The sequence below is a fragment of the Mustela nivalis genome (assembly GCF_964662115.1).
Source record: "Mustela nivalis genome assembly, chromosome: 8".
Taxonomy (NCBI): Eukaryota; Metazoa; Chordata; class Mammalia; order Carnivora; family Mustelidae; genus Mustela; species Mustela nivalis.
The window spans coordinates 25,704,630-25,732,225 of NC_139027.1; the positions used below are offsets into that span (position 1 = coordinate 25,704,630).

Here is a 27,596-nt window from a genome sequence, read left to right on the forward strand (position 1 = left end):
TCTATGGACTTCATAGACTTTTTTGTCTTCAAAACAATCTGAATAGTGATCAGAAAGAAGAGTTATTGAGAAGAAAATTGTTCTAGGAATATTTTCAGTAATACTAATAAGAGCTTTTTGCATTTTCTTTTATTTTGCTACCAGGGAATGGAGCAACAATTTCCACCATTCGTTCTTCTTGTTTGGTGGGTTGTGCAATAACCCAGGACCATTCAGATTCTCTGGTTCAGGCAGCTGCCATATCTTGCCTTCAGCAGCTTCACATGTTTGCACCACGACATGTCAATCTCTCTAGTCTTGTTCCCAGCCTGTGTGTAAGTATAAAGCTGCTTCATTCATTGATTTATTTAGGGAGCCCCACATTTGTTGACCAAAAGATTAAACTAGATCAAAACAAAAAATGTAAGTTTTCTGGATTGTGCATTCTAGAGTTTCACCTTCAATAGTCATTTTATGACTTTTCATTTTATTTATTGGTTTCCTTTTTCACCTTTTATATATATATTTTTATTTTTAAGATTTTATTAATTTATTTGACAGAGAGAGAGAGAAATCACAAGTAGGCAGAGAGTCAGGCGGGGGTGGAGGGGAGAAGCAGGCTCCCTGCTGAGCAGAGAGCCCTATGCGGGGCTCGATCCCAGGACCCTGGGATCATGACCTGAGCCGAAGGCAGTGGCTTAATCCACTGAGCCACCCAGGTGCTCCTCCTTTTTCACCTTTTAAGAAATATTTTGATGAACTGTTTATTTCTTGGCTAAAAATGCATCATGTTTTTAGTTTTTCCCATTCAGAATTTTGTGTCCTGAAGTTTGATTGTAACTTCTGAGGGTCTGTTGCTATCACCATAGTCATTAATTTGTTCACTTAATTAGTACTTATTGAGAGCCGGCTATGTGTCACATACCATGCAAAGTTTTGGGAATAGATTTGTAGATGAGACAAGATGAAGCTTATGCCATAGTGAAATTTGTAGTTTACAAGGGAACAAGGTCAATAATAATTATTTACAAATAAGATTAAGTGCTAGAAGAGGCTTATAGGAAAACACGTAACAGAGGAGCCTGTCAGAATCCAGGCATTCTGCAAAGATTTACCTGAAAAAATGATCTTGAAGGTGTAGTCTGCTGGATTATTAAGAGTTAGTTCAGGAGAAAGCATGATATTGCAATAGACAGAATTTATTTTTAGGCAGACAGAAAAATATGTGAAAGGCCCCAAAATGGGAAGGACTGTGACACAATTGAGAAACCATTTAGTCGGTATGATTAAGGCTGAGAGAGAAGAGGTGAGTGGAGCCCGGGCACAGAATGAGGCTGGACACTTAGCCAGGTGAGAGATCATGGGGAGCCTGCTTCCTCCTCTCTCTCTGTCTGCCTCTCTGCCAGACTTTCTAGATGTATTAAAACTTTAGACCTTAGGACTTTGAGAATTATGGTGGTCTAGGAGGGAGATGGTAATGTCTTGCTCTATATTGGCAGCAACGGGAATAGGGCAAGATAAATAGAATTGAGTGATACTTAAGAGGAAGAATCAGTGGGGGCACCTGGGTGGCTCAGCTGGTTAAGTGTCTGCGGGTCACGTCATGATCCCGGGGTCCTGGGATCAAGTCCCATGTCGGTCGGGCTCCTTGCTCAGCAGAGAGTCTGCTTCTCCCACTCCCTCTGCCCTTCCCCCTGCACTTGTGCTCTGTCTCTCTTGCAAATAAAATCTTAATTTAAGAAAAAGAGGAAAGAGGGGCGCCTGGCTGGCTCAGTGGGTTAAAGCCTCTGCCTTCGGCTCGGGTCATGAACCCAGGGTCCTGGGATTGAGCCCTGCATTGGGCTCTCTGCTCAGCAGGGAGCCTGCTTCCTCCTCTCTCTCTGTCTGCCTCTCTGCCTACTTGTGATCTCTGTATGTCAAATAAATAAATAAAATATTAATAAATAAATAAATAAATAAATTTAAAAAGAAAAAGAAAAAGAGGAAAGATCAGTAGAATCTGTTGATTAATTGGCCATAAGGAAAAGAGAGAAGGATGTAATCCACATTCTGACTTGAACATAGTAATGTAATTTCCTGAGACTGGTAATACCAGGAGAGGAAGAGGTTGGGAAGAGTGGGTATCATTAAATCAGTTTTAGATAATTGGTTAGTTTCATGGCCTGGAGCTCAGAAAAGAGAAATTTGGTTGGAAACATAAATTTGGGAGGCATAAGAATTTAGATGGAAAATAAAGACAGGAATAGTTAAGATCTCACAAGGGAGAGAATGCTAAATGAGGAACCCAGCATATAAAATTTAGGAAAAGAAAAAGAATTAGGAAAACTATGAAGCAATACAAGAGATTAAAGGAAATAAAGAGTTTGTAGTGTTCACAGAAGCCAAGTGGAGTAGACAGGAGTGGTCAGCTATGTCACACATTGTTGAGAGATCAAGATGAGAGCTGTAATGTGTTCTTTGACTTTTGTCACGTGATGTCTTTAGCAAGAGTTCATCTAGCAGAGTGGTTACAAATAAAAGCCCAAATACATCGGGCTATGAACAGAAACTTCATTCTGAAGTTGACTTTATAGGAGAGGACTGAGGTCCATAGGTCCAAGGGGTGATGGGGTCAGGCAAGACTTTTTCTCCTACAGTAGTGAGAAATGAGGGTGTAAATGCTGAGGAGATGGAACCAGTAGGATGGGAGGTGTCGGGCAGAGAGTGGATAATTATGCAAGGTTTCTGACGGAATGGACACAAATAAGGACACAAGTAAGAGAATATCTCTCCCAGTGCAACATGAAGAAAAGAGGAGAGGATGAGTATAGGTAGAGGTGGGTTTTTGGATTTGGTGGCTGGAAGTTGGGGAAGCTATCATCTGAAGACTTTTGCTTCTTAATCAAGTAAAAGGGAAGATAAGTTTTATGAGTGAGGGAGCAAAGAAGAGGGCCAGAAGTTTGAGGAGAGTGGATGCGGGAGATTGAATTAACTGGAGAAATAGAAGATTCTATGGTAGTTCTGAGGGTTTAGCAGAGGGTAGTGACCCTTTTTTGGATCCATTGTGTGATTCATGATGGTAGAAGTTTTCACCTTGTAAAATTTTTCTCCAGCATCTATAACCAACCATTGAGCGGCCAGATACTTTGAAACATTCATAGTTGGACTTTGGCCAATGAGATTCAAGTAAATGATAGCAGGATGAAAGAAATAAGGATTTTAACAAGATGTTGCTAAAATAGTAATGCATCATGAGGTCTCATTTGGATAAAAGAGGAGGGAAAAGACAGTAGGAGCCTGATATATAGAGAGAAAGAAATCCTGTAGATGTAACCATGAGAAGATATCACCCAGATAAAGGGAGGAGAAGGTTATTCAGGATGAGGTAAAGGAACTGAAAGACCAGCATATTAGATGTTAGATCTGATGTGGTATATTTAACTTATGCAACAGGATTTTCTCTTGCTTCACCATAGACCAGGGGGAACTGAACCAGTCCTAGACCATCAAAAGAATCTGAGTATGCTGTAGGGCAGAAACCAGATGCACATAAAATGCATACAGGAAACATCCATAAAAAAAATAGTTGATGAATACTTTACATCTGATTGTATTCTGCAGCAAGAAATGTGGCATCCTGCCAAAAAGCATGGCCTAATGCCTAACCTGAGGGCACTGGTGACATCTCTTGAGTAAGGTGGCTCTACATGAGCAAGCTGTTTCATGATACAGCTTAGGTAACTGACAAACGTGATGAAAACACACACACACACTCTTTAGGTTATCTGGTTCCTCCATTTTTTTTTTCTCCTTAAATATAATTATACCATGGAGGTTGACCTTCTGAGATAGAACACATTTAAGAGGATCTGGTAAAGTAAATAATGTGAATTTCGTTACCTCAGTGGAGGTTATCAATAAACCATAGTCTACACAATGAGCTTCCTGTGTATTAACGTTAGAAAATGCCTCAAAACTCATTTCCTTAGCAGAATACCAAGAGTTTTATTACACAGCATGTTGGAGCCCTTTCCTGAACCCTCTCCAAAAGGCTAAGTAGTTAGATTACAGGTAGCTGGTTGGAAGGAGAGGGCATGGCAGGATAGAGATGAGAAAAGGGGCCACTCAAGGGGTTGTCTTATTTTCACATTGCTGAAAGCCCCCATGCAGTCTCTCTTACCAGATCTTTCGACAGTGAAAAATAGTCCACAATGGGTTCATCCAAATTAGTGAAATCTGTTCAGATTCTTATAAATTTCATTTTCATTTTTGCTCAATCATTGCCATCAGAAATGGCAATATTACGTGATACCATGTGTAATACCTAACACAAACGAAATGATTTTTTTTTCAGCGAATGTATTGAGAGGTGTGTTTCACCATAGTAATCTTTAAATGATATAAAAGTATTAAAATTTGATTTTAGATGTTAGAACATTCCAAATGTATCTTTGAAAGAAAAACAACCACTCTGAATTATTATTATTATTTTTTAGAAAGAATTGTGTGTGCTTGTGTGTGCACATGTATGAGTGGGGTGGGGGAGGGGCAGAGGGAGAGATAGAGACTCTTTTTTTTTTTTTAACTTTTATTTATTTATTTGACAGAGATCACAAGTAGGCAGAGAAGCAGGCAGAGAGGAGGAAGCAGGCTCCCTGCCAAGCAGAGAACCCATGCTAGGGTTGATCCCAGGACTCTGGGATCATGACCTGAGCCCAAGGCAGAGGCTTTAACCCATGAGCCACTGAGGCGCCCCTAGAGAGAGACTTGTAAGGTCAACTCATGCCCGTTGACCCTGAGATCATGACCTGAACCGAAATCAAGAGTCAAACACTTAATGGACCGAGCCTCCCAGGTGCCCCAGCAATTGCTTTTTATACCATGTGACCACAGTTACACGTTCTCTTGTCCTGACAGAAGTATTCTGCACATAGGCACTTATGTCATCTAGGATAATTGTAGGAAATGTCAGTGAGAGAAAGACTTGAGCTGAATGTTCACATCATCACTGTGGGAGCAGGTGTGTCTGGTTGTCGGGGATGTGTATACAGTGGGCACAGCAGGAGATAGCAAGGTGACATACCGTGTAAAATAACAGGCATTTTTACAGGAAGATGGAGCTCTACTGTAGGAGCAAGCAACACAGTGTTCCTGAGGTTTGTGGACTCTAAGAAAAACAAAGAAGCTTCTTTGGAAAACAGTTCACCATAATCTTAAATAGTTGAATATATGCATATGCTGTGACCCAGAAACTTCACTTCTAAGTAAACACCTGACAAATACATACTCATGTGTGCCAAAATACATGTGCAGGAATGTTCACTGCTGAATTATTCATCATAGCCAAAACACAGAGCTGACCTAAATATCTACCGGTCAGCAGTGGGTAGGGTGATGTCATTATTCAGCAGAATACTACACAGCAATGAAAATGAACAGTAAAGTCTAATCACATGGGTGAATCTCACAAACAACTTGCTGAGAAGAAGCTAGATACAGAAGAGAGCGCACAACATGCTTCCATTTATATAAAGTTTAAGAACAGGCTAAATGAAACTATAATGATGGATGTCACTATAGACTGTGATCATCCCCGAGAAGCTAAGAAGGGTCATGAGGAAGCCACATATTTTTATCAAATTTAATATGTTTGATTCTTTATTTTGTGGCTTTTACCAAAAAGTGTCAAGGGAAAGTTTTCAAGTAAATATGTCTTTATTTTCTCTGTTTTATAGTGACTCTATGACACCATCAATTATAATTTGCATCTCTAATATTAGAGATGTTAGAATGGAAAAAATATGCATCAGAATCATTAAAATGGAGTTTTTGAAAAGACTTGGTAAACTAAAGGGTTCCCCCCCCCCCTTTGGCTCTGCCAGTCAATATTCGTTGAGTGTATTTTCTTAGCTAAAATACCTTTTTTTTTTTTCAGATTAAAAAAATTTTTTTCTTTTTTTTAAAAAATAGATTCTATGCCCAACATGGGGTTTAAACTCACAACCCCCAAATCAAGAGTTCCATGCTGTGTGGACTGAGCCAGCCAGGCACCCCTCTTAGCCACAGTTCTATTCACTTGCAACTAAATTAAATTTTTATGGTGTTCTGCTTTATATATATTTGGTCATTTGTTTCTTACCACAATTATTTAGGATAAAGCTGATACATAAAAACACATAAGTTTTTATGGGTACAGTGGAGACAGTATCAGCTCTATCCTAAATAATTGTGGTAAGAATAAAGAAACTAAGAAACTAAGTGACTTGTTCTTCCCCTCTCATATGACCATGCTTAAGATTTCTAAGTATAGGATATTTGAAAGTTCCAGAATGTCTCCCTTTTAAGGAGATGAAGTGAATAAAACATTTTATTGAAAAAAACTGTCAGGTTTTATTCCCTCAGTTTTATATATATATATATACATATATATATATATATATATATATACACACACACATATACATATATATACATACTTATATATACTTATATATTATATATATATTAATACTTGGTATAAATTTCACAGGGTATAAATCTTATGCAAATATATCTTGAATTACAAATGCTATATTGGTAGCATAAAAATATGCTAGTCAGCATTGTGAAGAAGTGGTATATTCCATATATTTGTTCCCTCCTCTACTATTTCTGGATGACACTTTTTTTTTTTAAGATTTTATTTATTTATTTGACAGAGAGAGAAGTCACAGATAGGCAGAGAGGTGGCAGAGAAAGAGGGAAGCAGGCTCCCTGCTGAACAGAGAGCCTGATGCTTTGTGGGTCTCAATCCCAGAACCCTGAGATCATGACCTGAGCCGAAGGCAGAGGCTTAATCCACTGAGCCATCCAGGTGCCCCTCTGGATGAGACTTTTTCCTAAAATATATTACTTATCTTGCTTAAAAATTAAAAAGCGAGTGCATGGAACATAATTTAATATTTTCTTGATGAGTCAGATTTATAGCAATAATGATAATAACTAATACCATGTCTCAATCACTGTTGTAGGGAAAATACTTGCATTGACTTTATTTTATTTTCACTATATTCCTGCAAAGAATCATTCTCCACTTTTGCATATGGGCAAACAAGGCACAGAGAGATTAAGTAAGTTGTCTAAGGTCACACAGGAGTCAGTGACAACCAAGATTCAAATCCAGTCTAGTAACCAGAGCCTGGGCTCTTACTCATTATGTTGTGCTGTGTCTTATACTTTACTTCATGTATTAAGGTGTACTACATTGACTCTTTCAGGAACTTTAGAGATGAAAAACAGGGCCTATTTTAGAATTTTTTCCAGATGTTTATGTTTGCTTGATTTTTTTTTTTTTAAATTTTATTTATTTATTTGTCAGAGAGAGCACAAGCAAAGGGAGAGGCAAGACGAGTAGGTAGGCAGAGAGAGAAGCAAGCTCCCCACTGAGCAGGGATCCTGATGCGGGGCTCAATCCCAGGACTCTGGGATCATGACTTGAGCCGAAGGCAGGTGCTTAACCTACTGAGCCACCCAGGCATCCCTGTTTTTTTTATTTTAATAAATACCCTTCTTAGCCTTCAATTCTTACTCTGTGCTCTGCCTCCCAACTTTTCATTGACTATATATAATCTCCATGCACTTAAAAAATTTAGATGATATTTAGTAGAACCATTTGTAAAATAAGATGTGCAAGAGATTCTTCTGGATTTTCATGGAAGTATATAGTGACATATATATATATATATATATATATATATATATATATTATAAAGTATATATCTTTAGTGACCAGGTCTTGGGACAGTCATTTTGGCCACTAAAATATTCCTTGTCTACTTTAGTGGTATTATTTTTTCAAAAGTCGATTATTTGGCTATATATTTAACAACTGCTGCTGTTACATGAAGAGTCTCTTCACAAGTAAGGTGTGAATACATATTCACTAGGCAAATGAGATTGCATTTTTTAAAGAAACTTGTCTAATATGTTATGGTTTCCAGGTTCACTTGTGTAGCTCCCATTTGCTACTTCGCCGAGCAGCTGTGGCTTGTCTCCGGCAGCTGGCACAAAGGGAAGCAGCTGAAGTGTGTGAATATGCCATGAGCCTAGCAAAAAATGCAGGTGACAAGGAGAGCCCTGGTACTCGTAAGTTACTTAATCAGTCAGTATTCCACATTTTAAATGAGTATTACTCTTTAAATAACATTTTTGCTTTCAAGTATGGTTAGTCTTCTTATTCTTTCAAGTTAAATAAAACCATTATCACTTTAAAAATTCCAGTATTGTTTTCTTGGTACTTTTACACTTTTACCTTTTTTAAGGTTTGGAGCTAAAAAGGAAAAAAGTGTAAATAGCATTTAGTGTCAAGGTACTCATGCCATTCCTTCTGGATGATTTAGCTATATAATGGATAACAAACTCTAAGGATATTGCTTTGTATCACAAGTAGATTTCTGGAAAGAGAAGTGATCTATTTTGGGGGTACCTGAAAGCTTCCAGTCTCTCATACTAGTTGACCCTTTGTGATGTAACTTTTCCTCAAGAAGAGAAAGCTAGGGTAACCAATAAAAGAAATGTCAGTAGGTGTTTGGGTACAAAAGGTAGATCTTTGCTTGCTTCCATTCTTTCTGCTTTGGTGGGGGAGTGGGGTTAAGTATAGCTTGAATTTCATAGCCAGCCTTTTGGTCTCTAGGGATAGATTGCTTGAGAGCTTTTTCAGAGCTTAACTAACAGGTATTTCCCCTATTGTGAGAGAAAATTTTTACTTGTAAGAGCTTTCTAATGCAGAGAAGTTCCTTGGGTACTAAGAAGCAAGATAATAAAATAACTTCAATTTTAGGATAATATATGAGCTCTATTAACAAATAAACTATATTGCATAATATGAAAGAAGTTACTTATACAGTAAACAGTATTGCTTTTTTTCTTTTTAAAGATTTTATTTATTTATTTGACAGAGAGAGAGATCACAAGTAGGCAGAGGCGGGGAGGGGGGAGCAGGCTCCCCGCTGAGCAGAAAGCCTGATGTGGGACTGGATCCCAAGACCCTGAGATCATGACCTGAGCCAAAGGCTCAACCCACTGAGCCACCCAGACGCCCCAACAGTATTGCTTTTAAGAGAGAAAACATAGCACCAAAAATAATTATAGAATTCTCCTGAATACATAGAAAATTTAAAAACTTATACACATCAGTCACCAAAATAAAAATTGAAAGACAAAACTAAGAGGGGAAGTACTTGCAAATATTTTTTAATTTATTTAATTTATTGAAGTGTGCATATTTACATTTTAATGTTTTTAAAGCTTTATGTGTTGAGGGTTTTAAGACCACCCGAGGTTTGATGATGTACTTGGAGGACTTAGCATATAGTCATGCTTATGGTTATGATTTACTATAGCAACTGGACACAAAGCAAAATATGTAGAGGGAAAAGGCACTTGGCGTGAAGTCTGGAGCAAACCAGGTATAGATTTCCAAGAGCTCACCTGCCGGGAAGTCACACAGAAGCTGCTTGAGTCCCGACAACATATATGAAATGTCTATCACGAAAGCTTGTCAGGGGCTTGGTGCCCAAGATTTCTCTTGGGCGCTGGTTGATTAGGCATGGTCTGTCAAGCATATTCCAAAAGTCCAGACTTTCAAAGGCAAGCAGGTATTCAGCATAAACCATACCATTGGTACAGTTTTAGGCATAGTGAGCCACTTTGACCAGGAAATGGTGGGAACCGTCCTGAAACCCACTTCGCTGGGAGGCTAGCTGAAGGCTAATATGAATTTCAGGCATCTCAAGCATCCTATGTTAACTCTCTTCTCCATCTATGGAAAAATCATGAGAACATAAAAAACACGTTTTATCAAAAAAGAAATATCAACTTATGAAATATTTTCAACCTCTAGTGATTAAATAAGTATAAGTCAATACAATCATAAGATAGAATTTTTCTTCTATAAAACTGACCAAATTAAAAATAATGGTTATAACCATCCCTGAGAGAGATATGAATAAAAGAGAATGTCTTATACTACTGGTAGAAAGAAATGTAAAGTCGTACAAATTTTCTGAATTTTTCAGTGTTTTTTGTCAGCTTACCCTTTGACCTCATGATTCCCCTTTTAGGAATTTTTGCTCAATGATCAAGCAGTGTTCTCTCTCTCTCTCTCTCTCTCTCTTTTTAAGAGAGGGAGAGAGAAGCTGAGTGCGGCAGAGGGAGAGGGAGAGAGAAAATCTTAAGCAGGCTCCTTGCCCAGCGCAGAGCCCAACATGGCTCTCAATCTCATGACCCTGAGATCACATCAAGAGTGGGGTGCTTAACTGGCACCCTCAGTGTTTTCTTAATTCAGTGGTTTGTTGTATAGCTATGAAAATTCATGTTGTAGAAGAGTAATCCCTGATATGGAATGTACTGCCAGGGCCTAAGTAAAAAATAGGCCTCTGTGCCTAACTTCTTGCTAATGTTCTCTTTCCTTGGAACTGAACCTTTTGACTTTTCCTACTATCTGAGTTCCTCTCACTGTGGCTATTTTCTGCAAACTTCCCCTTATTTTGTCTTTGGAGTGACTCAACTAAAAGAGCTGCTTTCAGTCTACACGCCTTTGTCTCACTCTCTTCAAGGTTCAAAGGGCTTCCGTCTTTGGAGCCTCAGTATTCCTTCTTAAGGTTGCCAGTTGTACAATTTACACTGTTTCTAAGAAGGAAAAGATTTTCAGATAAAACAGGACCTTTATCTACTATTTTGTAACAGTATGACTTTTTTAATTGAAGTGTAATTGACATACAGTGTTTTATTAGTGTCATCTGTACAATATAGTGATTCTACCGTTCTGTACTTGATGCAGTGCTCACTGTGACAGATGTAGTCACCGTCTGTCGTCATATGTTCTTACAGTACTACTGACTATTCCCCATGCTGTACTTTTCAACCCTGTGATGTACCTTACAGCTTGAGGTTTGTGCCTCTTAATCCCTTCCACCTATTTTATCTATCTCCCCACTCAATATGACTTTTTGATCGAATATTTCTTAGAAAATATTTTCCCAGTTTTTAAATGATCTTTTAGGATACAATCCATTTATAACTTGTGTTCCAGCTTTATAGATTTTTAAAAACCTAAACTATAAGACTAAATAAATTCCAATTTGTTCTTCCAACAAAATAGCAATAATTATTTTTTAGTCCATTAAATTAAATCTACTTAGAAATATGTCTCTTTCCCACACTTAATTTTTTTTGGAATGAAATATATATTTATGAGCATTCCCTGGAGATTTGTTTAAAATACTGCAGAATAATCAGTCTTAAGGATCTGAGTTTTACCCATATTGTCAGATTAAATTCTAAACCTAAGGATATATATAAACTGGAGAACATAAATTCTATGTGTAGCTAGTTTGTTTTGTTGTAATAGTGAATTTACATGTAAATCTTGATCTTTATTGCCTACAGTACACAACAAAACCCTATACAAATTCATTTGTAAAATTTGCTTTTCAGATGTCAATCCTTTTGCACCTGGAGTCAGTTCTCGAAGTGATATCCACTGCCGGCACCAAGGGGTTAATATAACAGAAACTGGTCTTGAGGGACTTCTTTTTGGAATGCTAGACCGGGAGACAGACAGAAAATTATGTTCTGATATTCATGATACTTTGGGGCATATGCTTTCATCACTGGCTGTAGAAAAACTTTCGCATTGGCTAATGCTTTGTAAAGATGTCCTGGCAGCTTCTAGTGGTATGTATTTAATATATAAAATATGTTCTTAAAATAATGACTCCTTTACCTCTGGTATATATCTGTATATGTACCTGTACATGTATGTATCTGTATATGAAAAAAGAAATATATACAGATATATATATATACGTATTTGAGCTTACATTAAAAAATGCTAATAAATTTTAATCTATAAATCCCTGTATAAATGTTGAAGGTTAAATTATATTATAGACTAATGAGCTTTCTTTGATTTGTAGGAAATAACTAAATTCAAACTAAATTTTCATGTATAAAAACTCAGGTTACTCTGTATTCAACATAGTATTTAAAACTAGTGAAATATGTAAAAACACTTTTATGTTATCCTTTCTTTGCTTTCTGATTGACATAAAAAAGACCTGCCAGTTCTGCTGTTTCCAAAGGAGTGAGAATTTAGTCCTTTTTATTAGAAATCTTGTAACATTAATGCAAGTTCTAAAGTATCATTTTGCTCTACGTGAGGTTGTCATAATGTGCCTTGTTTGTGTTATAGATATGAGCACTGCCACTCTCGTAAGTAGTGGAAAAGATGAGGAATCTGAGAAGAAAGATGAGATGGATGATGATACCATGTTCACCACACTAGGTGAAGAAGATAAATCAAAGCCCTTTGTGGCCCCTCGCTGGGCCACTCGGGTGTTCGCTGCAGACTGCCTGTGCCGAATCATCAATTTGTGTGAGAATGCAGACCAGGCCCACTTTGACCTTGCCATGGCACGTTCTGCTAAACTACGAAACCCTACAAGTAAATTTAAAATCAGTACTTCTTTTCCCCAGAGTATTTTTTTAGGTTTGTAATATTGGTTTGCTGCTATGGGACATGGTTTAGACTCTGCCTTTCATTTCTTACAAGTTTCTTTTACCTTTTTTTCTGTCGCCTAAGCTTACTACCTATCTTCTGACTTATATTTAGAAGATAAGTTGAAGAAAATGATCCAAAGGTGTACTCCTTCATAAGGTAGATGTATCTTAATCATGTGCCCTAAAGATAACAATGGTAGTAATTTACACATCCTTTGTACTTTGTCCTAGTTTAGCATTTAAGTATAAAAGAGATGGCAGAATGTTAAGGTACATAGGTAAAGGTTATGTAGTCCAGCTATGGAGAATATCAGAACTCGTGCATGCCATCATTTAATTCAACTCAAACTCTCAGATTTCAGAAATGCTGCTAGGTATTTTTGAAAAGCTGAAAACTCTTACTGAAACTCGACACTGTTTTTTATCTTTTGTAAGCTTTTTATATCCCTTAATTCTCTGGATCAGATGTTACAGGGAGTTTACAAAGAGATCATCAGATCCAATATCCTCGTTGTACAGATGAGTAGACCCAGAGAAGCCGAGAGCGGTGCAAGAGTAACAGACTCTCTGTCTTGTATTTGTGGTCTCTTCATCACCCTGTCATTTTTTTTAACATATGTAAAAACAAATTGTGCGTACTAATAGTATTGAAATCTATACATTAAAACTCCTTTTAGTTTACTTGATTACAAATGCCTTTTAGTTTACTGGAACTCAAAGTTGGATTAAAAAACAAACAAAAAGGGGCACCTGAATGGCTCAGTGGGTTAAAGCCTCTGTCTTCGCCTCAGGTCATGATCTCAAGGTCCTGGGATCGAGCCCCGCATCGGGCTCTCTGCTCAGCAGGGAGCCTGCTTCCCCTCCCTTTTCTATCTGCCTGCCTCTCTGCCTACTTGTGATCTCTCTCTGTCAAATAAATAAATAAAATCTTAAAAAAAAAAACAAACAAAAAGTAAAACAGTGGTACTCCACATATAAAATGTGAGTCCGAATGTACAGTTGTCAGCAAAGCACAATATATCACGAACACAGTTTCCTTATTCATGCCATTGTTTATGAAATATTTACCAAACCCTATTCTTTGCTACACATTGGGGATGCAAAGAAGAAAAAAATATAGCCCGTATTTTTGAAGAATTTCTAGTCTAAAAGACAGAAAGACTTTCTTTTAAACAATTATATGTCCAAATACTATTATGACAGAGTGTTTTGGAGGCATAAACAAGTAGTATGCATTTTCTGAAGAACCAAGGAAGATCTCACAGAAAAGGTGATTTTGAAACTGGATTTTAAAGGCAGACAAAAGATTTTCCAGGTAGAAGAAGCTGGTTGTATTTGTTTTCTATTGCTGCTCTAACAAATGAAGACAAATTCAGTGGCTTAAAACAATACACATTTTTTATCTTATTGTTCTTATAGGTCAGAAAATCCAACATGAGTCTCACTGGGCTAAAATCAAAGTATCAGCAGGGCTGCATTCCTTTCTAGAGGCTTTCCAGGAGTCTTTTCTTCTTTGGCTGCCTGCATTCCTTGGTGGTGGCCCCCTCTCTCTGTCTCTTGGAGGTGGCCCCCTCAAAGCCAACACTGACTTGTCTCAGTGATCCTTCTGTAGCTGTCACAGGGCTGTGAGCACAGCCAGGAGCGGTACTCTGCTTTTCAGGATCCTGTGATTAGATTGGGCCCACTGTTAAATTTGGGATAATCTCCATTTCAGAGCCCATAACCTTAATCACAACTACAAACCCCCTTTTGCTATGTAAGTTAACATATTCACAGATTGTAGGGATTAGGGTAGAGACACATTTGAGCACCAGTGTTCTGGTGGTTTATTACAAGCAAGGAAAGCAAGATAATTTGCTTGCTTTAGATTTTATTTATTTGTTTGTTTATTTTAGAGAGAAAGAGAGTGTGTGTGTGTGTGTGCATGCACACCAGCAGGAATGAGGGAAAGGAGAGAGTGAGAGGGAGGGAGAATCTCGGGCAGACTCTGTGCTGAAGATGGGGCCCACCATGGGGCTCGATCTTATGGCCCTGAGATCATGACCTGAGCTGAAATCAAGAGTTGTACTAATTAAAATTAACCAACTGAGGCACCAGGCACCCCAAAAGTGAAGAGAATTTGTAGAGGCATGGAAGTATAAGTAAGCATGTGACATTTAGGGAGTAGAGCAGATCTTTAGGTTGGCTTTCCTTTCTTTGTATTTAATACTTTTTCTCTCATTATTTGTATCTTGCCTACATGAGAAGAGATCCTCACAAGTTTTTCCTTTATATCATTGATAATGTTTTACTGTTTTCTGCCCCCATACTGGATCTTGTCTTCGTTTGTTTTTAGTTTTCTTTTAATTTTTGTCCTTTTGCTATTTTCATTACATCATATCCTTTTTTTTTTTTTAAAGATTTTATTTATTTATTTGACAGAGAGAGAGATCATAAGTTGGCAGAGAGGCAGGCAGAGGGAGAGGGGGAAGCAGGCTCCCCGCTGAGCAGAGAGCCCGATGCGGGACTTGATCCCAGGACCCTGAGAGCATGACCTGAGCCGAAGCAGAAGCTTAACCCACTGAGCCACCCAGGCGCCCCAGAGCATACCCTTTTGACTACTTATGATTTTCTGTTCTTATTCCATAGCAGCCATGATTTTTTGCATTCTATTGAAGTGCCAGGTGATTTTATATATTTTATTCTGATTTTTATAGAAAATTATTTTTGAGATTAGCACTTTCTGAATCTTCAGAATCTTTATTTTGCCTGTGTGTGTTTTCTTCATAGGCTTATTTGTTCATATATCCTTGAAAGAGGAGAGCATTCTCCATACTTAAAATTTGCTCAAAGTGTGTGTGGGGGGGGGTGGTGTGGATTGTCCATATTCTTGATCTTTGTTTACTTCACATTGGTAGCTGGATAGTAAGCTGATATAACAGCTTTCCAACCTAGATTCCAGTATCTGACAGGCTTTGTTCTGCTGGGCTGAAACAGGATCCTTTCTACTTCCCATTGCCTGCTATTCTGGACAATCATGTCAACATGTATTTTTCAAAGTTGTAGACCAAATAAATGTGCTATCCAGGCTCTTCCTGTATCATCCTTACCTCCCTTTGTATCCACTGAACTTTAGTTGTATGGAACTACTGCTCCCAGAATGTAATCAACCTCTAACAGCCCCCCAGTTCTCTCCCCATTTTAGAGTTTCTGCCTCAAGCCCCTTCCCACTCCCCTGCTTTAGAAGTTCATCTCCTTGGACTTGGAAAAAAGATATCTTGACTTTAGAAAAGTCAGAGAAAGAGATTTGTGTAGAGAAGCAAAATACTTTCAGTAATAATTGCCTAGTTTTTGGTTGGTAGATTGGTATCTTTCTAGACCTTTTTAATTAGGAAGAGTAGTGGGTGTTTTTATTTACTTTTGGGTTGGCATAATATGAATAAGCTCACATTAGTCCAGTTCCATCTGCCTTGGAAATTTCCTCCCAACTTCTGGCAGTTCATTATGCCTATTTTTTTTTTTTTAAGATTTTATTTATTGGGCTCCTGTGTGGCTCAGTCTTTAAGCATCTGCCTTCGGCTCAGGTCATGATCCCAGGATCCCAGGATTGAGGCTCATATCAGGCCCCTTGCTTGGCGGGAAGCCTGCTTCTCCCTCTCCTACTCCTCCTGCTTGTGTTCCCTCTCTCCCTGTGTCTTTCTCTGTCAAATAAATAAATCTTTTTTAAAAAAGTTTTTTGTGGACCTCAGTCCCAGGACCCTGGGATCATGACCCGAGCTGAAGGCAGATGCTTAACAACTGAGCCATCCAGGAACCCCCATTATACCTAATTTTTATTGATGATGTGGTTTTGCCTCCCTTAGATGAGGAAGTATTGGGATCTTCCAGCCGAATTTTTAAGTCTCTTCTTTGTTCTTCTTCTCCAAACCAGTAGATATTCTTTTTTAACTTTAAGATTCTAAAATTGGTATTTTAGTTAAGCACATGAAAAACTTAGAAGATACTTGTCTTATAACCTTCACAATAGCAATAGTCACAAAAACCTGTTTAAATAGGAACTGTTTGGGTATCCAGCTAAGCTACAGATTGCCACTGCTTCAAAAAGATTTTGGGAGTCTTGCAGCCTCCTCAAGAATCTGAGAGTGCTTGAGCTTGATCATTTTTTTAATAACTTCAGTTGCTAGGTCTTTAAGGTCACCAGTATTTTCTTCTTCAGTATCTAATCACTAATAATCTTACCCAGTACATTTTTCATTTCAGGTATTTTATTTTTTTTTTTCTACAAGTCTTATTTGTGACTTTATTTATACAAGTTTTATTTATGATTCTCCCTGTCTTTTATTTCTCTCTTAAACTTGCTAAGGTTTTTGTTTTCTGTCTTGAATATAAGCAACGTATTTATGATAATTCTTCTAGACTTCCTGTCTGCTAATTTCATCACCTTTTCATTTCTGGATCTGTTTCTGTTCACTAAGTTTGTTTTTTTTTTTCCTTGTTGCAAGTTGTATTTTCCTACTTCTTTGCATTCCTGATAGTTTTTATTACATACCAGATTTGCAAATTTTATAGTAGTAGTGCTGGATTTTGTTTTATTCCTTTAAATAGTGTTGGACTTCATTCTGGGATGTAGTTATATTACTTGGTATCTTTTGAATCCTTTTGAGACTTGCTTTTAAGTTTTGTTTTGGCAGATCTGGAGTAGCCTTTACTCTAAAAGGAGGACGACTTCCCTTTTCTGCATCTTATCTGTATAAAAGTCTTTTCTAGTAGAAGTTGGGAAATTACTTCCTACAGTCCAAATCCAGACCGTAGCCTGTTTTTTAAAATAAACTTTTATTGGAACACGGCATACTCATTTAAATACATGTGATCTATGACTATGCTCATTCTACAAAAGAAGAGTTGAGTAGCTGTGATAGAAATTATGTGGCTGGCAAAACCAAAAGTATTTACCATCTAGTTCTTTACCGGAACAATCCGCCAGCCCTATTCTAAAAGATTACAAACTCCTTTTGGGAAATCCAGTAATGTCATCTGTATTACTATATTGTGTAAAGATTCACCAATATTCTTGAGAAATTATGATACACGAGTCTTACTGGAAGTGTATCTTCTTTATTTTAAAACATAGTGGAATTGTGGAACATAAGTGCTTTTTAAAAATAAATATATATTTTATTTATTAGAGAGAGAGAGAGGGAGAGTATAAAAGGAGGGGTAGCAGCATGCAGAGGGAGAGAGAGAAGCAGGTGTGGGGCTCGATCCCAGGACCCTGAGATCATGGCCTGAGCGGAAGGCAGATGCTTAACTGACTCAGCCACCCAAGCATCCCAAACACAAGTGCTTTTTAAAAGAAGTTTATTTCATTTCATATTTTTATGTTGTAATACTTATTTTTGGAGTTTTCCTTTTTGCCTTCTATTTCTATTTTTAGATGACTTGTTGGTACTTCATCTCTCTGACCTGATTCGCATGGCATTCATGGCTGCAACCGATCATAGTAACCAGCTGCGGATGGCTGGGCTCCAAGCACTTGAGGACATTATCAAGAAGTTTGCATCTGTGCCTGAGCCAGAATTTCCAGGCCATGTGATTCTGGAGCAATATCAAGCTAACGTGAGATACTCTGTTTTATTTTGTTTTGTTTTAAGAGATACTCTGTTTATTTAAAACTTAAAATTGTTCCTTTAAGGGAGTGAAGATTCCCTGGAGAAATGTATTTGGAACTTCAGCTGCATATCTTTATTCCCATCGTCTGTTACATAGTTGAATCCCACAGTTGAAGAAACAGTAGTATAAAACTTGTCACTATTTTCGAGTTCTGATAGTGTATTGGTGATAAAACCAAAATAGAATCGCAGCCTAGCTTTTCAGTCTTGTGTTTAGATGTTTAGCCATGCCATTTAAAAGATAAAAGGACATTCAAAGAGTGTTGTGGATTTGCTGACATTACTTTTATATGTTAAGACTTGATAAGCATTTTTAAAAATACAAAGGACAGCTTTGTAATGCTGAAGGATAACTTCTAATAACAGCAGTTAAAAATACTACTGAAAGAATTACTTACCTTCAAAAAATATTTTATTTTATTCTGAACAGAGATACTTGTTTCCCCTGAAATTTGTAACTTTATTTGTGTTCTTGAACTGAGGCACAATAGATTTAATCCTCATAATGATGGGTTATGTGAAGACAAACTTAAGTTAGCAAGGAAAGAAGATACATATGTGTGTATGTATTATATATTCTATATATATATAAAATATATATTATACATACATAACATATATGTATAATTATGTATAATGTATATTATATATAAATGTTATATATAATATATTTTAATATAAATATCATACATATATATATATATATTTTTTTTTTTTACTGTAGTTATATCAGAACCTTAGTTTCAGATACACAACACCTCATCTAAAAGCTATACTCAAGCATACACAAAATTAAAAAGGGTGAATAGTGTATGCTCCATTGTTTTTCCATCATAAGTACAGGTGAGGAAGTTATAGCTTCTAGCCCAGCTGCCTAAGGAACACCCATATACAATTATTTACTCCTAAATACCCAACCTGTAAGAATGAAGGTTTGTTGTTTTGTTTTGACTTTTTATTTAGGAATAGTTCTTTCAGAAAAATTGAAAGAATAATTATTTAAATCTGTAGCTTTACCCTTGAATATTACAGTCTGTATTTCCAAAGAAAAAGGACATGTCTCATATAACCACAGGGCAGTTACCAACTTCAGGAAATTCAGCATTGATGTATTACTTCTATATAGTCTGTCATATTCCAGTTTTATCAGTCAACCCAGTGATCTCTTTTATAGTATATTCTCTTTCTTCTTCAGTACAGGGTCCAGCACCAGCTGTGTGATTAGTTGATGACTATACTGCCAATACTGCAATTAGCCGCCATGTGTTTTTAGTCATGGAGACGAACACTTGATTCATTTCTAAACTGCTATTGATATATCTCAGTGACTGACTCTCTTGTGCAAAGAGAGAAGTCTCAGAGTAGGAGTTGACTATATCTAACTCCTTATTCAGTTCATTCATGTTAAATCTGATATATTTAAGAATCTGTGACTGGGTTGGCTTATTAAAACTAAAGCTCACATTCCTTCACTTAATACTATGACAATGGTACATAAACTAATATTCCTTGAGTATACTTTAAAAAAAAAAAAATTTAAGATTTTACTTATTTATTTGACAGAGAGAGAGAGAGCACACAAGCAGGGGTGTAGCCGGGAGAAGGAGAGGGAGAAGCAGTCTCCCTGCTGAGCAGGGAGCCTGATGCTCTCAGTCCCAGGACCCTGAGATCATGACCTGAGCTGAAGGCAGATGCTTAAGCAACTGAGACACCTAGGCACCACCCCAAGCATCCTTCTTTTAAAGTTTTTTTTTTTAATTTTTTAAATTTTATTTTATTTTTTTAGTGTTCCAAGATTCATTGTTTATGCACCACACCCAGTGCTCCATGCAATACGGGCCCTCCTTAATACCCACCACCAGGCCCTCCCATCGCCCCACCCTCCTCCCCTCCAAAACCCTCAGTTTTTTTTCTCAGAGTCCACAGTCTCTAATGGCTTGTCTCCCCCTCTGGTTTCCCCAACTCACTTCTCCTTTTCCTTCACCCGATGTCCTGTGTGTGTGTGTGTGTGTGTGTGTGTGTGTTTTTAAGGTGAAATGGTCTCTGAGATCTTTCAGTGACTGTGAATTTTTAGTAATAGTTATTAAAGGAATTGATCCAGTTATATGAGATTCACTCATGAGGTAAATACTGTTAGAAATATATTCAGGAAAATATAGACGGAATTTTTTAAAAAAGGGTAGCAGTTTTCTGTTATGTCCAGGAACATGTGACTTTGTCAGAAAATCCTGTTTACTATTAAACAAAAACAAAAGAAAAAGAAGATTAATTTCCTGTTTTGGTATAGCATTCATATAGATTTGATAATGATTATAACCTCCTGGGAAGCAAAAGAAAAATGGTATGTTTGAGTTTATTGTAACTGAAAAGAGAGATAAAGGGATACGTGATTAAAAGGAAAATAAAAAGATGTGTTTTGTGTGTTTTCATCTCCAGAGACACAAGAGGCTTTATATTTACTACTTATCTTTAAAAATAAAATGCTTATATTCATTTTCTTAGGTGGGAGCTGCTCTAAGACCAGCCTTTTCACAAGATACCCCATCAGACATAATAGCAAAAGCTTGCCAGGTAAGAAGAAAAATAGAGTTTTCTTTAAATTAAAAGATACCTTAGAATTTCACTCCCAAAAAAGAGAGAAAAGGTAAATATTTATTTTTATCTTGGAAATACAACAGTGACAGTTCCTTCTTCTATTCTGTATCAAATGATGACGTAGTAACTGTTAATTGCATCCCGTTTTTTTGTCATAGCTGAGGAAATGACTTTGGGATACATAGGTCTTTCATCAGCCAGAAGTGAATAATGATATAAAAACCATAAGAGGGACTAAAAATAAAAATATGATTATAAAATAATTAAAGAATGCATATTAATGATGGTTGGGTAATAAATGATTTTTTTTATCACAGTTTGTGAAAATTTCCAAGTTTCTGGAGAATTTCACAATATGGAAATTACATTGCAAAATTAATCCCAGAGGATTATTCTCACATGATTATATTTTTAAAAAGTCACAAAATGTTCCTACACTTTTAATAAGTTCCTCTTTTTCATGCCTCATTCTGAAAATGGACTCATGCAGTAAGCTCTCATCTTTCAGGAAACCGGATTCTTTATCTGCTTTCCTAAGGATAGAAGAGAAGCAACTTTCTATTTCCCAGTTTTCTGGAGTACCGGGCTGTGGTCCATCATTATTGCTTAGAATCCATAATCAAGCTACGTGTGGCCTCTAGACAGAGAATGTTCTGCTATTTGCAATGATAAGCGGGAAGTTCTTACTTTGTTCTCTCTCTGGCTGAATGGATTTGCCTCTTCCTGCCATTGTTAAGATTTTTCTTTTCTTTTCTTTTCTTTTTCTTTTTAATAGGGGGTGATGGGCTAGGGGCATTGGGAGAGGGAGAGAATCTTGAGCAGGTTCCACACTCAGCAAGGACCTAACACGGGGCTCAGTCTCACAACCCTGAGATCATGAGCTGAGCCGAGATCAAGAGTCAGGTGGTTAATGACTGAGCCACTTGGGTGTCCCCCGTTGTTAAGATTTATTTCTCTGAAGTCTATGGTCCTAATGATGGCCTTCAGAGAAATCAACTCCTCTTACAAACAGCAGACCAGAAAGAAAAGAGGGAGTCTTGTTTAAGAAAGAATTCTGTGGATCATGATACAAATCTCAGAGTTAGAGCAGACCATTTGGTAATGAGATACTGATGCACAGACAATCAGAAATCATAGTCCTGTATAAATAAATGTCTTGTGATGATGTTTCAGAGCATAGTATTTAAGCAGAAAAAACTTATAAAGCTGTTCATAGAAAAGCAAAAGCTATCCAGATTTCATCTTGTGGATGAGTAGTATGAAAAATTCCTGTTACTGAATTTGCCTTCAACTTCTTATTCTTTATGTAGCTCTAGCTTTTTTTTTTTTTTTAAATTATAAGATTTTCTTCTTTTCTGCTGGAAGGCTTAAGTTTTTGACCTCCTGTCCTGTTTCTGGGAGGAAAACTAATTTTGAAACAGATGGAACAGTAGGTTGCAAGTTCCTTTTTCTTAAAGGAAAATGAGGAGTTGGCTTTGGACAGACCATAAAACATTGCAGCCCACCTTGTTTGCTAGAATAGATGTCGTGTTAAACCTGAAGCTGAATCAGAGTAATTTTGAGATATTAGAGGAAGACTCTGAAGTGCAACACAACTGGAGACAGGAATCAGTGCTTTAATAAAAGAAAAATACTTTAAATCAGCTTAGGAATCATAACCGTAATATATATTTTAAATATCATATTTCAGGTTAAATTGGTTAAGCGTACATTCACGTAACACTCTTTTTTTTTTTTTTAAAGATTTTATTTATTTATTTCACAGAGAGAGATCACAAGTAGACAGAGAGGCAGAGAGGCAGGCAGAGAGAGAGAGAGAGGGAAGCAGGCTCCCTGCTGAGCAGAGTACCCGATGTGGGACTCGATCCCAGGACCCCGAGATCATGACCTGAGCCGAAGGTAGCGGCTTAACCCACTGAGCCACCCAGGCACCCCTTCACGTAACACTCTTGATGCAAGTCCAGGTCTTTTCTCTGAGTATGACTTTGCTGATTCAGTGCTGCTTTATCTTTTTTCATAAACCAAATTTATAATGCAGAACCTACAGTTTCTAGTTTCATACTCTTTATCTTTTTAAAGATTTTATTTTCAAGTAATCTCCACACCCGTCATGGGGCTTGAGCTCACAACCCCAAGACTAAGAGTTGCATTCTCTACTGACTGAGCCAGCCAGGCGCACCAAGTTTCAGGTTCTTTAAAGTGAGAACTTGTGATTGTGGAAGCAAGCTCGCACCGCCAGACTACACCTTTTTCCTCAACATTCTTCCTTTGGCTCCAGTGTCACTGCCCTGGCCTGGTTTTCCTTTTGCTCTTCTGGCATTTTCTTTTCAATTTCTTTCATTGTTGGTTCTTATTCTGCTTGTCCCTTGTAACTATCTTCCTTGTGTTCTGGTCTTATACCTTTTTTTTTTTTTCTTATAACTCAGTCCTTGAACAAATTTACCTGGTCCTTGAAGAAATTTACCTAGTAACATTGCTTTAGTTTTTACCTGTTTGTGGAGAGTTCCCAGGTCTCCCTAGTCATTGTTTTTGAAAATTTTAATTCCAGTTCAGTTATATTAATTTTGGGTGTACAATATAGTGATTCAGCAGTTCTATGCATTACTCGTTCATCACAATAAGTGTGCTCTTCATCCCCTTCACCTAGCTCCCCTCCCCTCTGGTAACCAACAGTTCTCTATAGTTCATAGTCTGTTTCTTGATTTGTCTCTTTCTTTCTTTTTTTTTTCCTAAAGATTTTATTCATTTATTTGACAGACAGAGATCACAGGTAGACAGAGAGGCAGGCAGAGAGAGAGGGGGAAGCAGTCTCCCTGCTGAGCAGAGAGCCGGATGCGGGGCTCCATCCTAGGACCCTGGGATTATGACCTGAGCCGGAGGCAGAGGCTTTAACCCACTGAGCCACCTAGGCGCTTTTTTCTTAACGTTTGTTCAGTTTTGCTATTTAAATTCTACATGTGAGTGAAAGTATATGGTATTTGTCTTAGTCTCTGGCTGGCTTATTTCACTTAGCATTATACTCTCTAGCTTTATCCATGTCATTGCAAATGGCAAGATTTCGTTCCTTTTCATGGCTGAGTAACATTCCATTTTGCAAATGTGTACACACACATATACATATGCACACATATATATACCTTTACACATTTATCTATCGATGGACACTTAGGTTGCCTCCATAATTTGGGTATTTTTTTAAAAAAAAGAAAGTAAAAATAGAACTACTCTATGATCTAGTAATCACACAATAGGTATTTACCCAAAGTATACAAAAATACTAAATCAAACAGATGCAAATATTCTGAAAATGTCTATGCTACGTAGAGTTATCTACATGTTTAATACAATTCCTATCAAAGTACAATCAACTTTTTTCAAAGAAATGGAACAAATAATCCTAAAATTTATATGGACACCAGAGAAGACCCTGAATAGCCAGAGGAATGTTGAAAAAGAAAAGCAAAGTTTACAGCATCACAATTCCAGACTTCAGGCTCTATGACAAAGCTGTATCATCAAGACAGTATGGTACTGGCACAAAAACAGAAATATAGATCAATGGAACAGAATAGAGAGCCCAGAAATAGACTCTCAACTTTATAGTTAACTAATCTTTGACATAGCAGGAAATAATGTCCAATGGAAGAATGACAGTCTCTTCAACAAATGGTGTTGGGAAAATTGGACAACCACATGCAGAAAAATGAAACTGGACCATTTCCTTACACCACACACAAAAATAGACTCCAAATGGATGAAAGACCTCAATGTGAGACAAGAATCCATCAAAATCCTTGAGGAGAACGCAGGCAGCAACCTCTTCGACCTCAGTTGCAGCAACTTCTTAGAAACATTGCCGAAGGCAAGAGAAGCAAGGGCAAAAATGAACTATTGGGATTTCATCAAGATCAATATCTTTTGCACAGCAAAGGAAATAGTCAACAAAACCAAAGACAACTGACAGAAGTGGAGAAGATACTTGCAAATGTCATATCAGATAAAGGGCTAGTATCTAAAATCTATAAAGAACTTATCAAACACGGGCACCTGGGTGGCTCAGTGGGTTAAGCTTCTGCCTTTGGCTCAGGTTATGACCTCAGGATCCTGGAATCAAGGCCTACAATCAGGCTCTCTGCTCAGCCAGGAGCCTGCTTCCCTCTCTCTCTGTCTTCCTCTCTGCCTACTTGTGATCTCTCTCTGTCAAATAAACAAAAATATTAAAAAAAAAAAAAAAAGAACTTATCAAACTCAATACCCAAGGAACAAATAATCCAATCAAGAAATGGGCAGAGGACATGAACAGTCATTTCTGCAAAGAAGACATCCAGATGGCCAAAGACACATGAGAAAGTGCTCAACATCACTCAGCATCAGGGAAATACAAATCAAAACCCACAAAGATACCACCTCACACCAGTCAGAATGGCCAAAATTAACCAGTCAGGAAACAGCAGGTGTTGGTGAAGATGCAGAGAAAGGGGAACATACCTACACTGTTGGTGGAATGCAAGCTGGTGTAGCCACTCTGGAAAGCAGTATGGAGGTTCCTCAAAAAGGTGAAAATAGAGCTGCTCTATGACCCAGCAATCACACTACTGGATATTTACCCTAAAGATACAATTGTAGTGATCCGAAGGGGCACATGCACCCAAATGTTTATAGCAGCAATGTCCACAATAGCCAAACTATGGAAAGAACCTAGATGTCTACCAACAGATGAATGGATAAAGAAGATCTGGTATATATTTACAATGGAATACTATGCAGCCATCAAAAGAAACAAAGTCTTGCCATTTGCAACGACATGGAACTAGAGGGTATTATGCTAAGTGAAATAAGTCAATCAGAGAAAGGCAATCATATGATCTCTCTGATATGAGGAATTTGAGAGGCAGGATGGGAGTTCTTGGGGGAAGAGAGAGAAAAATGAAGCAAGATGGGTCTGGGGAGGGAGATAAACCATAAGGGATTCTTAATCTCAGGAATCAAACTGAGGTCTGCCAGGGGTAGGGAGGGTGGGATAGAGTGGCTGGGTTATGGACATTGGGGAGAGTATGTGGGTGCTATGAATTGTGTAAAACTGATGATTCACAGACCTGTACCCCTGAAGCAAATAATACATTATGTGTTTAAAAAAAAAAAAAAAAGACCTGAAGAAAACAATGAAAAAAGCAAAACAAAACAATAAAAAAAGGGATGTATGCAACCCAGGTTTATTGCAGCATTATTTACAACAGCCTTCTTTGATTCCTCACAATATTTCAAGTCTCTGGCCTCTCCCCTAAAAATATTTAATTGGTTTCCAAATACTGTGATTTCTGCCTCTAAGTATTTCTCTGGTGACTCTCCCTTTTCATCCCATTCCCAGCTTGATCTCTATCATTTCTGTCCCATAATACTGTAATAGTCACGTAACTAAACACATTGCTTGCTTACCATCTAAACATGTTCTTTCCTGGCATAAATACTGGAACCATCTTCCTAAAGTACCGTTTTTGTTTTTTAAGATTTTATTTATTTATTTATTTATTTAGGGGTGTTGGAGGGGCAGGGGGAGAAGGAGAAAGAAAGTCCCAAGAAGACTCTGTGCTGAGCTCAGAGCCTGACATGGGGCTTGATCCCATGACTGCAAGATCATGACCTAAGCCGAAATCAAGAGTTGGACGCTTAACCAGCTGAGCCACCCAGGCACCCCAGGCACAATTCCAGTTGTAATCTCCCTGTTCAGAAGCCTTGGAAACTGCCCATAGAACAAAAAGTCTGAATTCAGTTTACATGGAATTTAAATTGTACCATAATCCCAGTTAACTTTGCTAATCTCATATCTTCTCCCATGTAACTCCTCTGTATTTATGCACACAGACCTTCCTGATAATTTAAGCATTCCCATTTCTTCTGCCAGAAGTAATCTCGCCCTTCTCTGTTTTTGAATTGTAGTATTACAGCCCTAAAATGTTCATTCAATCTGTGTTTTTTTTTCTTGAGGACAAGGACTAGATTTTTCCCCTTTATTTATTTATTTTTTAACCTCTTCCATAGCGCCCAGAATAATCCTTTGCCTGTGGTAGGCAGAAATGTTGAAGAATTATTCACAACTGAGGTGATTCAGGAAGAAACTTATTTTCTATTAAAATTTTTGTCACATTAGTCAATGGAAATACTTAAGTAAATACTGTTAGTTTTCCATGTAGGATATAATAAATTCCATCCTTGTTGTTGATTTGTTATTAAAAAATAAAGTTGGGGTGCCTGGGTGGCTCAGTGGGTTAAAGCCTCTGCTTTCAGCTCAGGTCATGGTCTAGGGTCCTGGGATCGAGCCCCTCATTGGGCTCTCTGCTCAGCAGGGAGCCTGCATCCCCCTCTCTCGCTGCCTGCCTCTCTGCCTACTTGTGATCTCTGCCTGTCAAATAAATAAATAAAATCTAAAAAATAAATAAATAAATAAAATAAAGTTGAAGCACAGCATTTGGATTTTTTTTTTGTTTGTTTTCTTCATTGATATTTTGTTTCTTCCCCCAAGGCGGGGAAAATCATATTTACTTCATACTCTTATAGTTAAATATTAGTTTTTTATAGAGAATTTAAAATTTCTTTCTTTGGCTAGGTGTGTAGTACATGGATTGGAAGTGGAGTTGTCAGTGATCTCAATGACCTCCGTCGAGTGCACAATCTACTTGTCTCTTCTCTGGACAAAGTGCAGGCTGGAAAAGGATCTTCAAGCCAGCTGTACCGAGAGAGTGCCACAACCATGGAAAAACTGGCTGTTCTCAAAGCTTGGGCAGAGGTAACCACAACCTATTGTTTTTGTTGTTGTTGTTGTTGTTTATTAACATAAAGTGTATTATTTGCCCCAGG

The 27,596-nt window shown here is 37.5% G+C and overlaps 1 protein-coding gene across 6 annotated transcripts in view; it reads left to right on the forward strand.

Moving 5' to 3' along the window:
• Positions 1–27,596, forward strand: part of HEATR5B (HEAT repeat containing 5B) — a 105,105-nt gene that overhangs the window by 48,562 nt on the left and 28,947 nt on the right. For all 6 annotated transcript variants that reach the window (XM_082745302.1, XM_082745305.1, XM_082745303.1 and 3 more), the window contains 7 exons: positions 145–314; positions 7,938–8,082; positions 11,434–11,673; positions 12,191–12,442; positions 17,912–18,093; positions 20,649–20,717; positions 27,346–27,525. In XM_082745302.1, the coding sequence (XP_082601428.1) occupies positions 145–314; positions 7,938–8,082; positions 11,434–11,673; positions 12,191–12,442; positions 17,912–18,093; positions 20,649–20,717; positions 27,346–27,525 (1,238 nt within the window). The remainder of the gene's footprint in view (positions 1–144; positions 315–7,937; positions 8,083–11,433; positions 11,674–12,190; positions 12,443–17,911; positions 18,094–20,648; positions 20,718–27,345; positions 27,526–27,596) is intronic.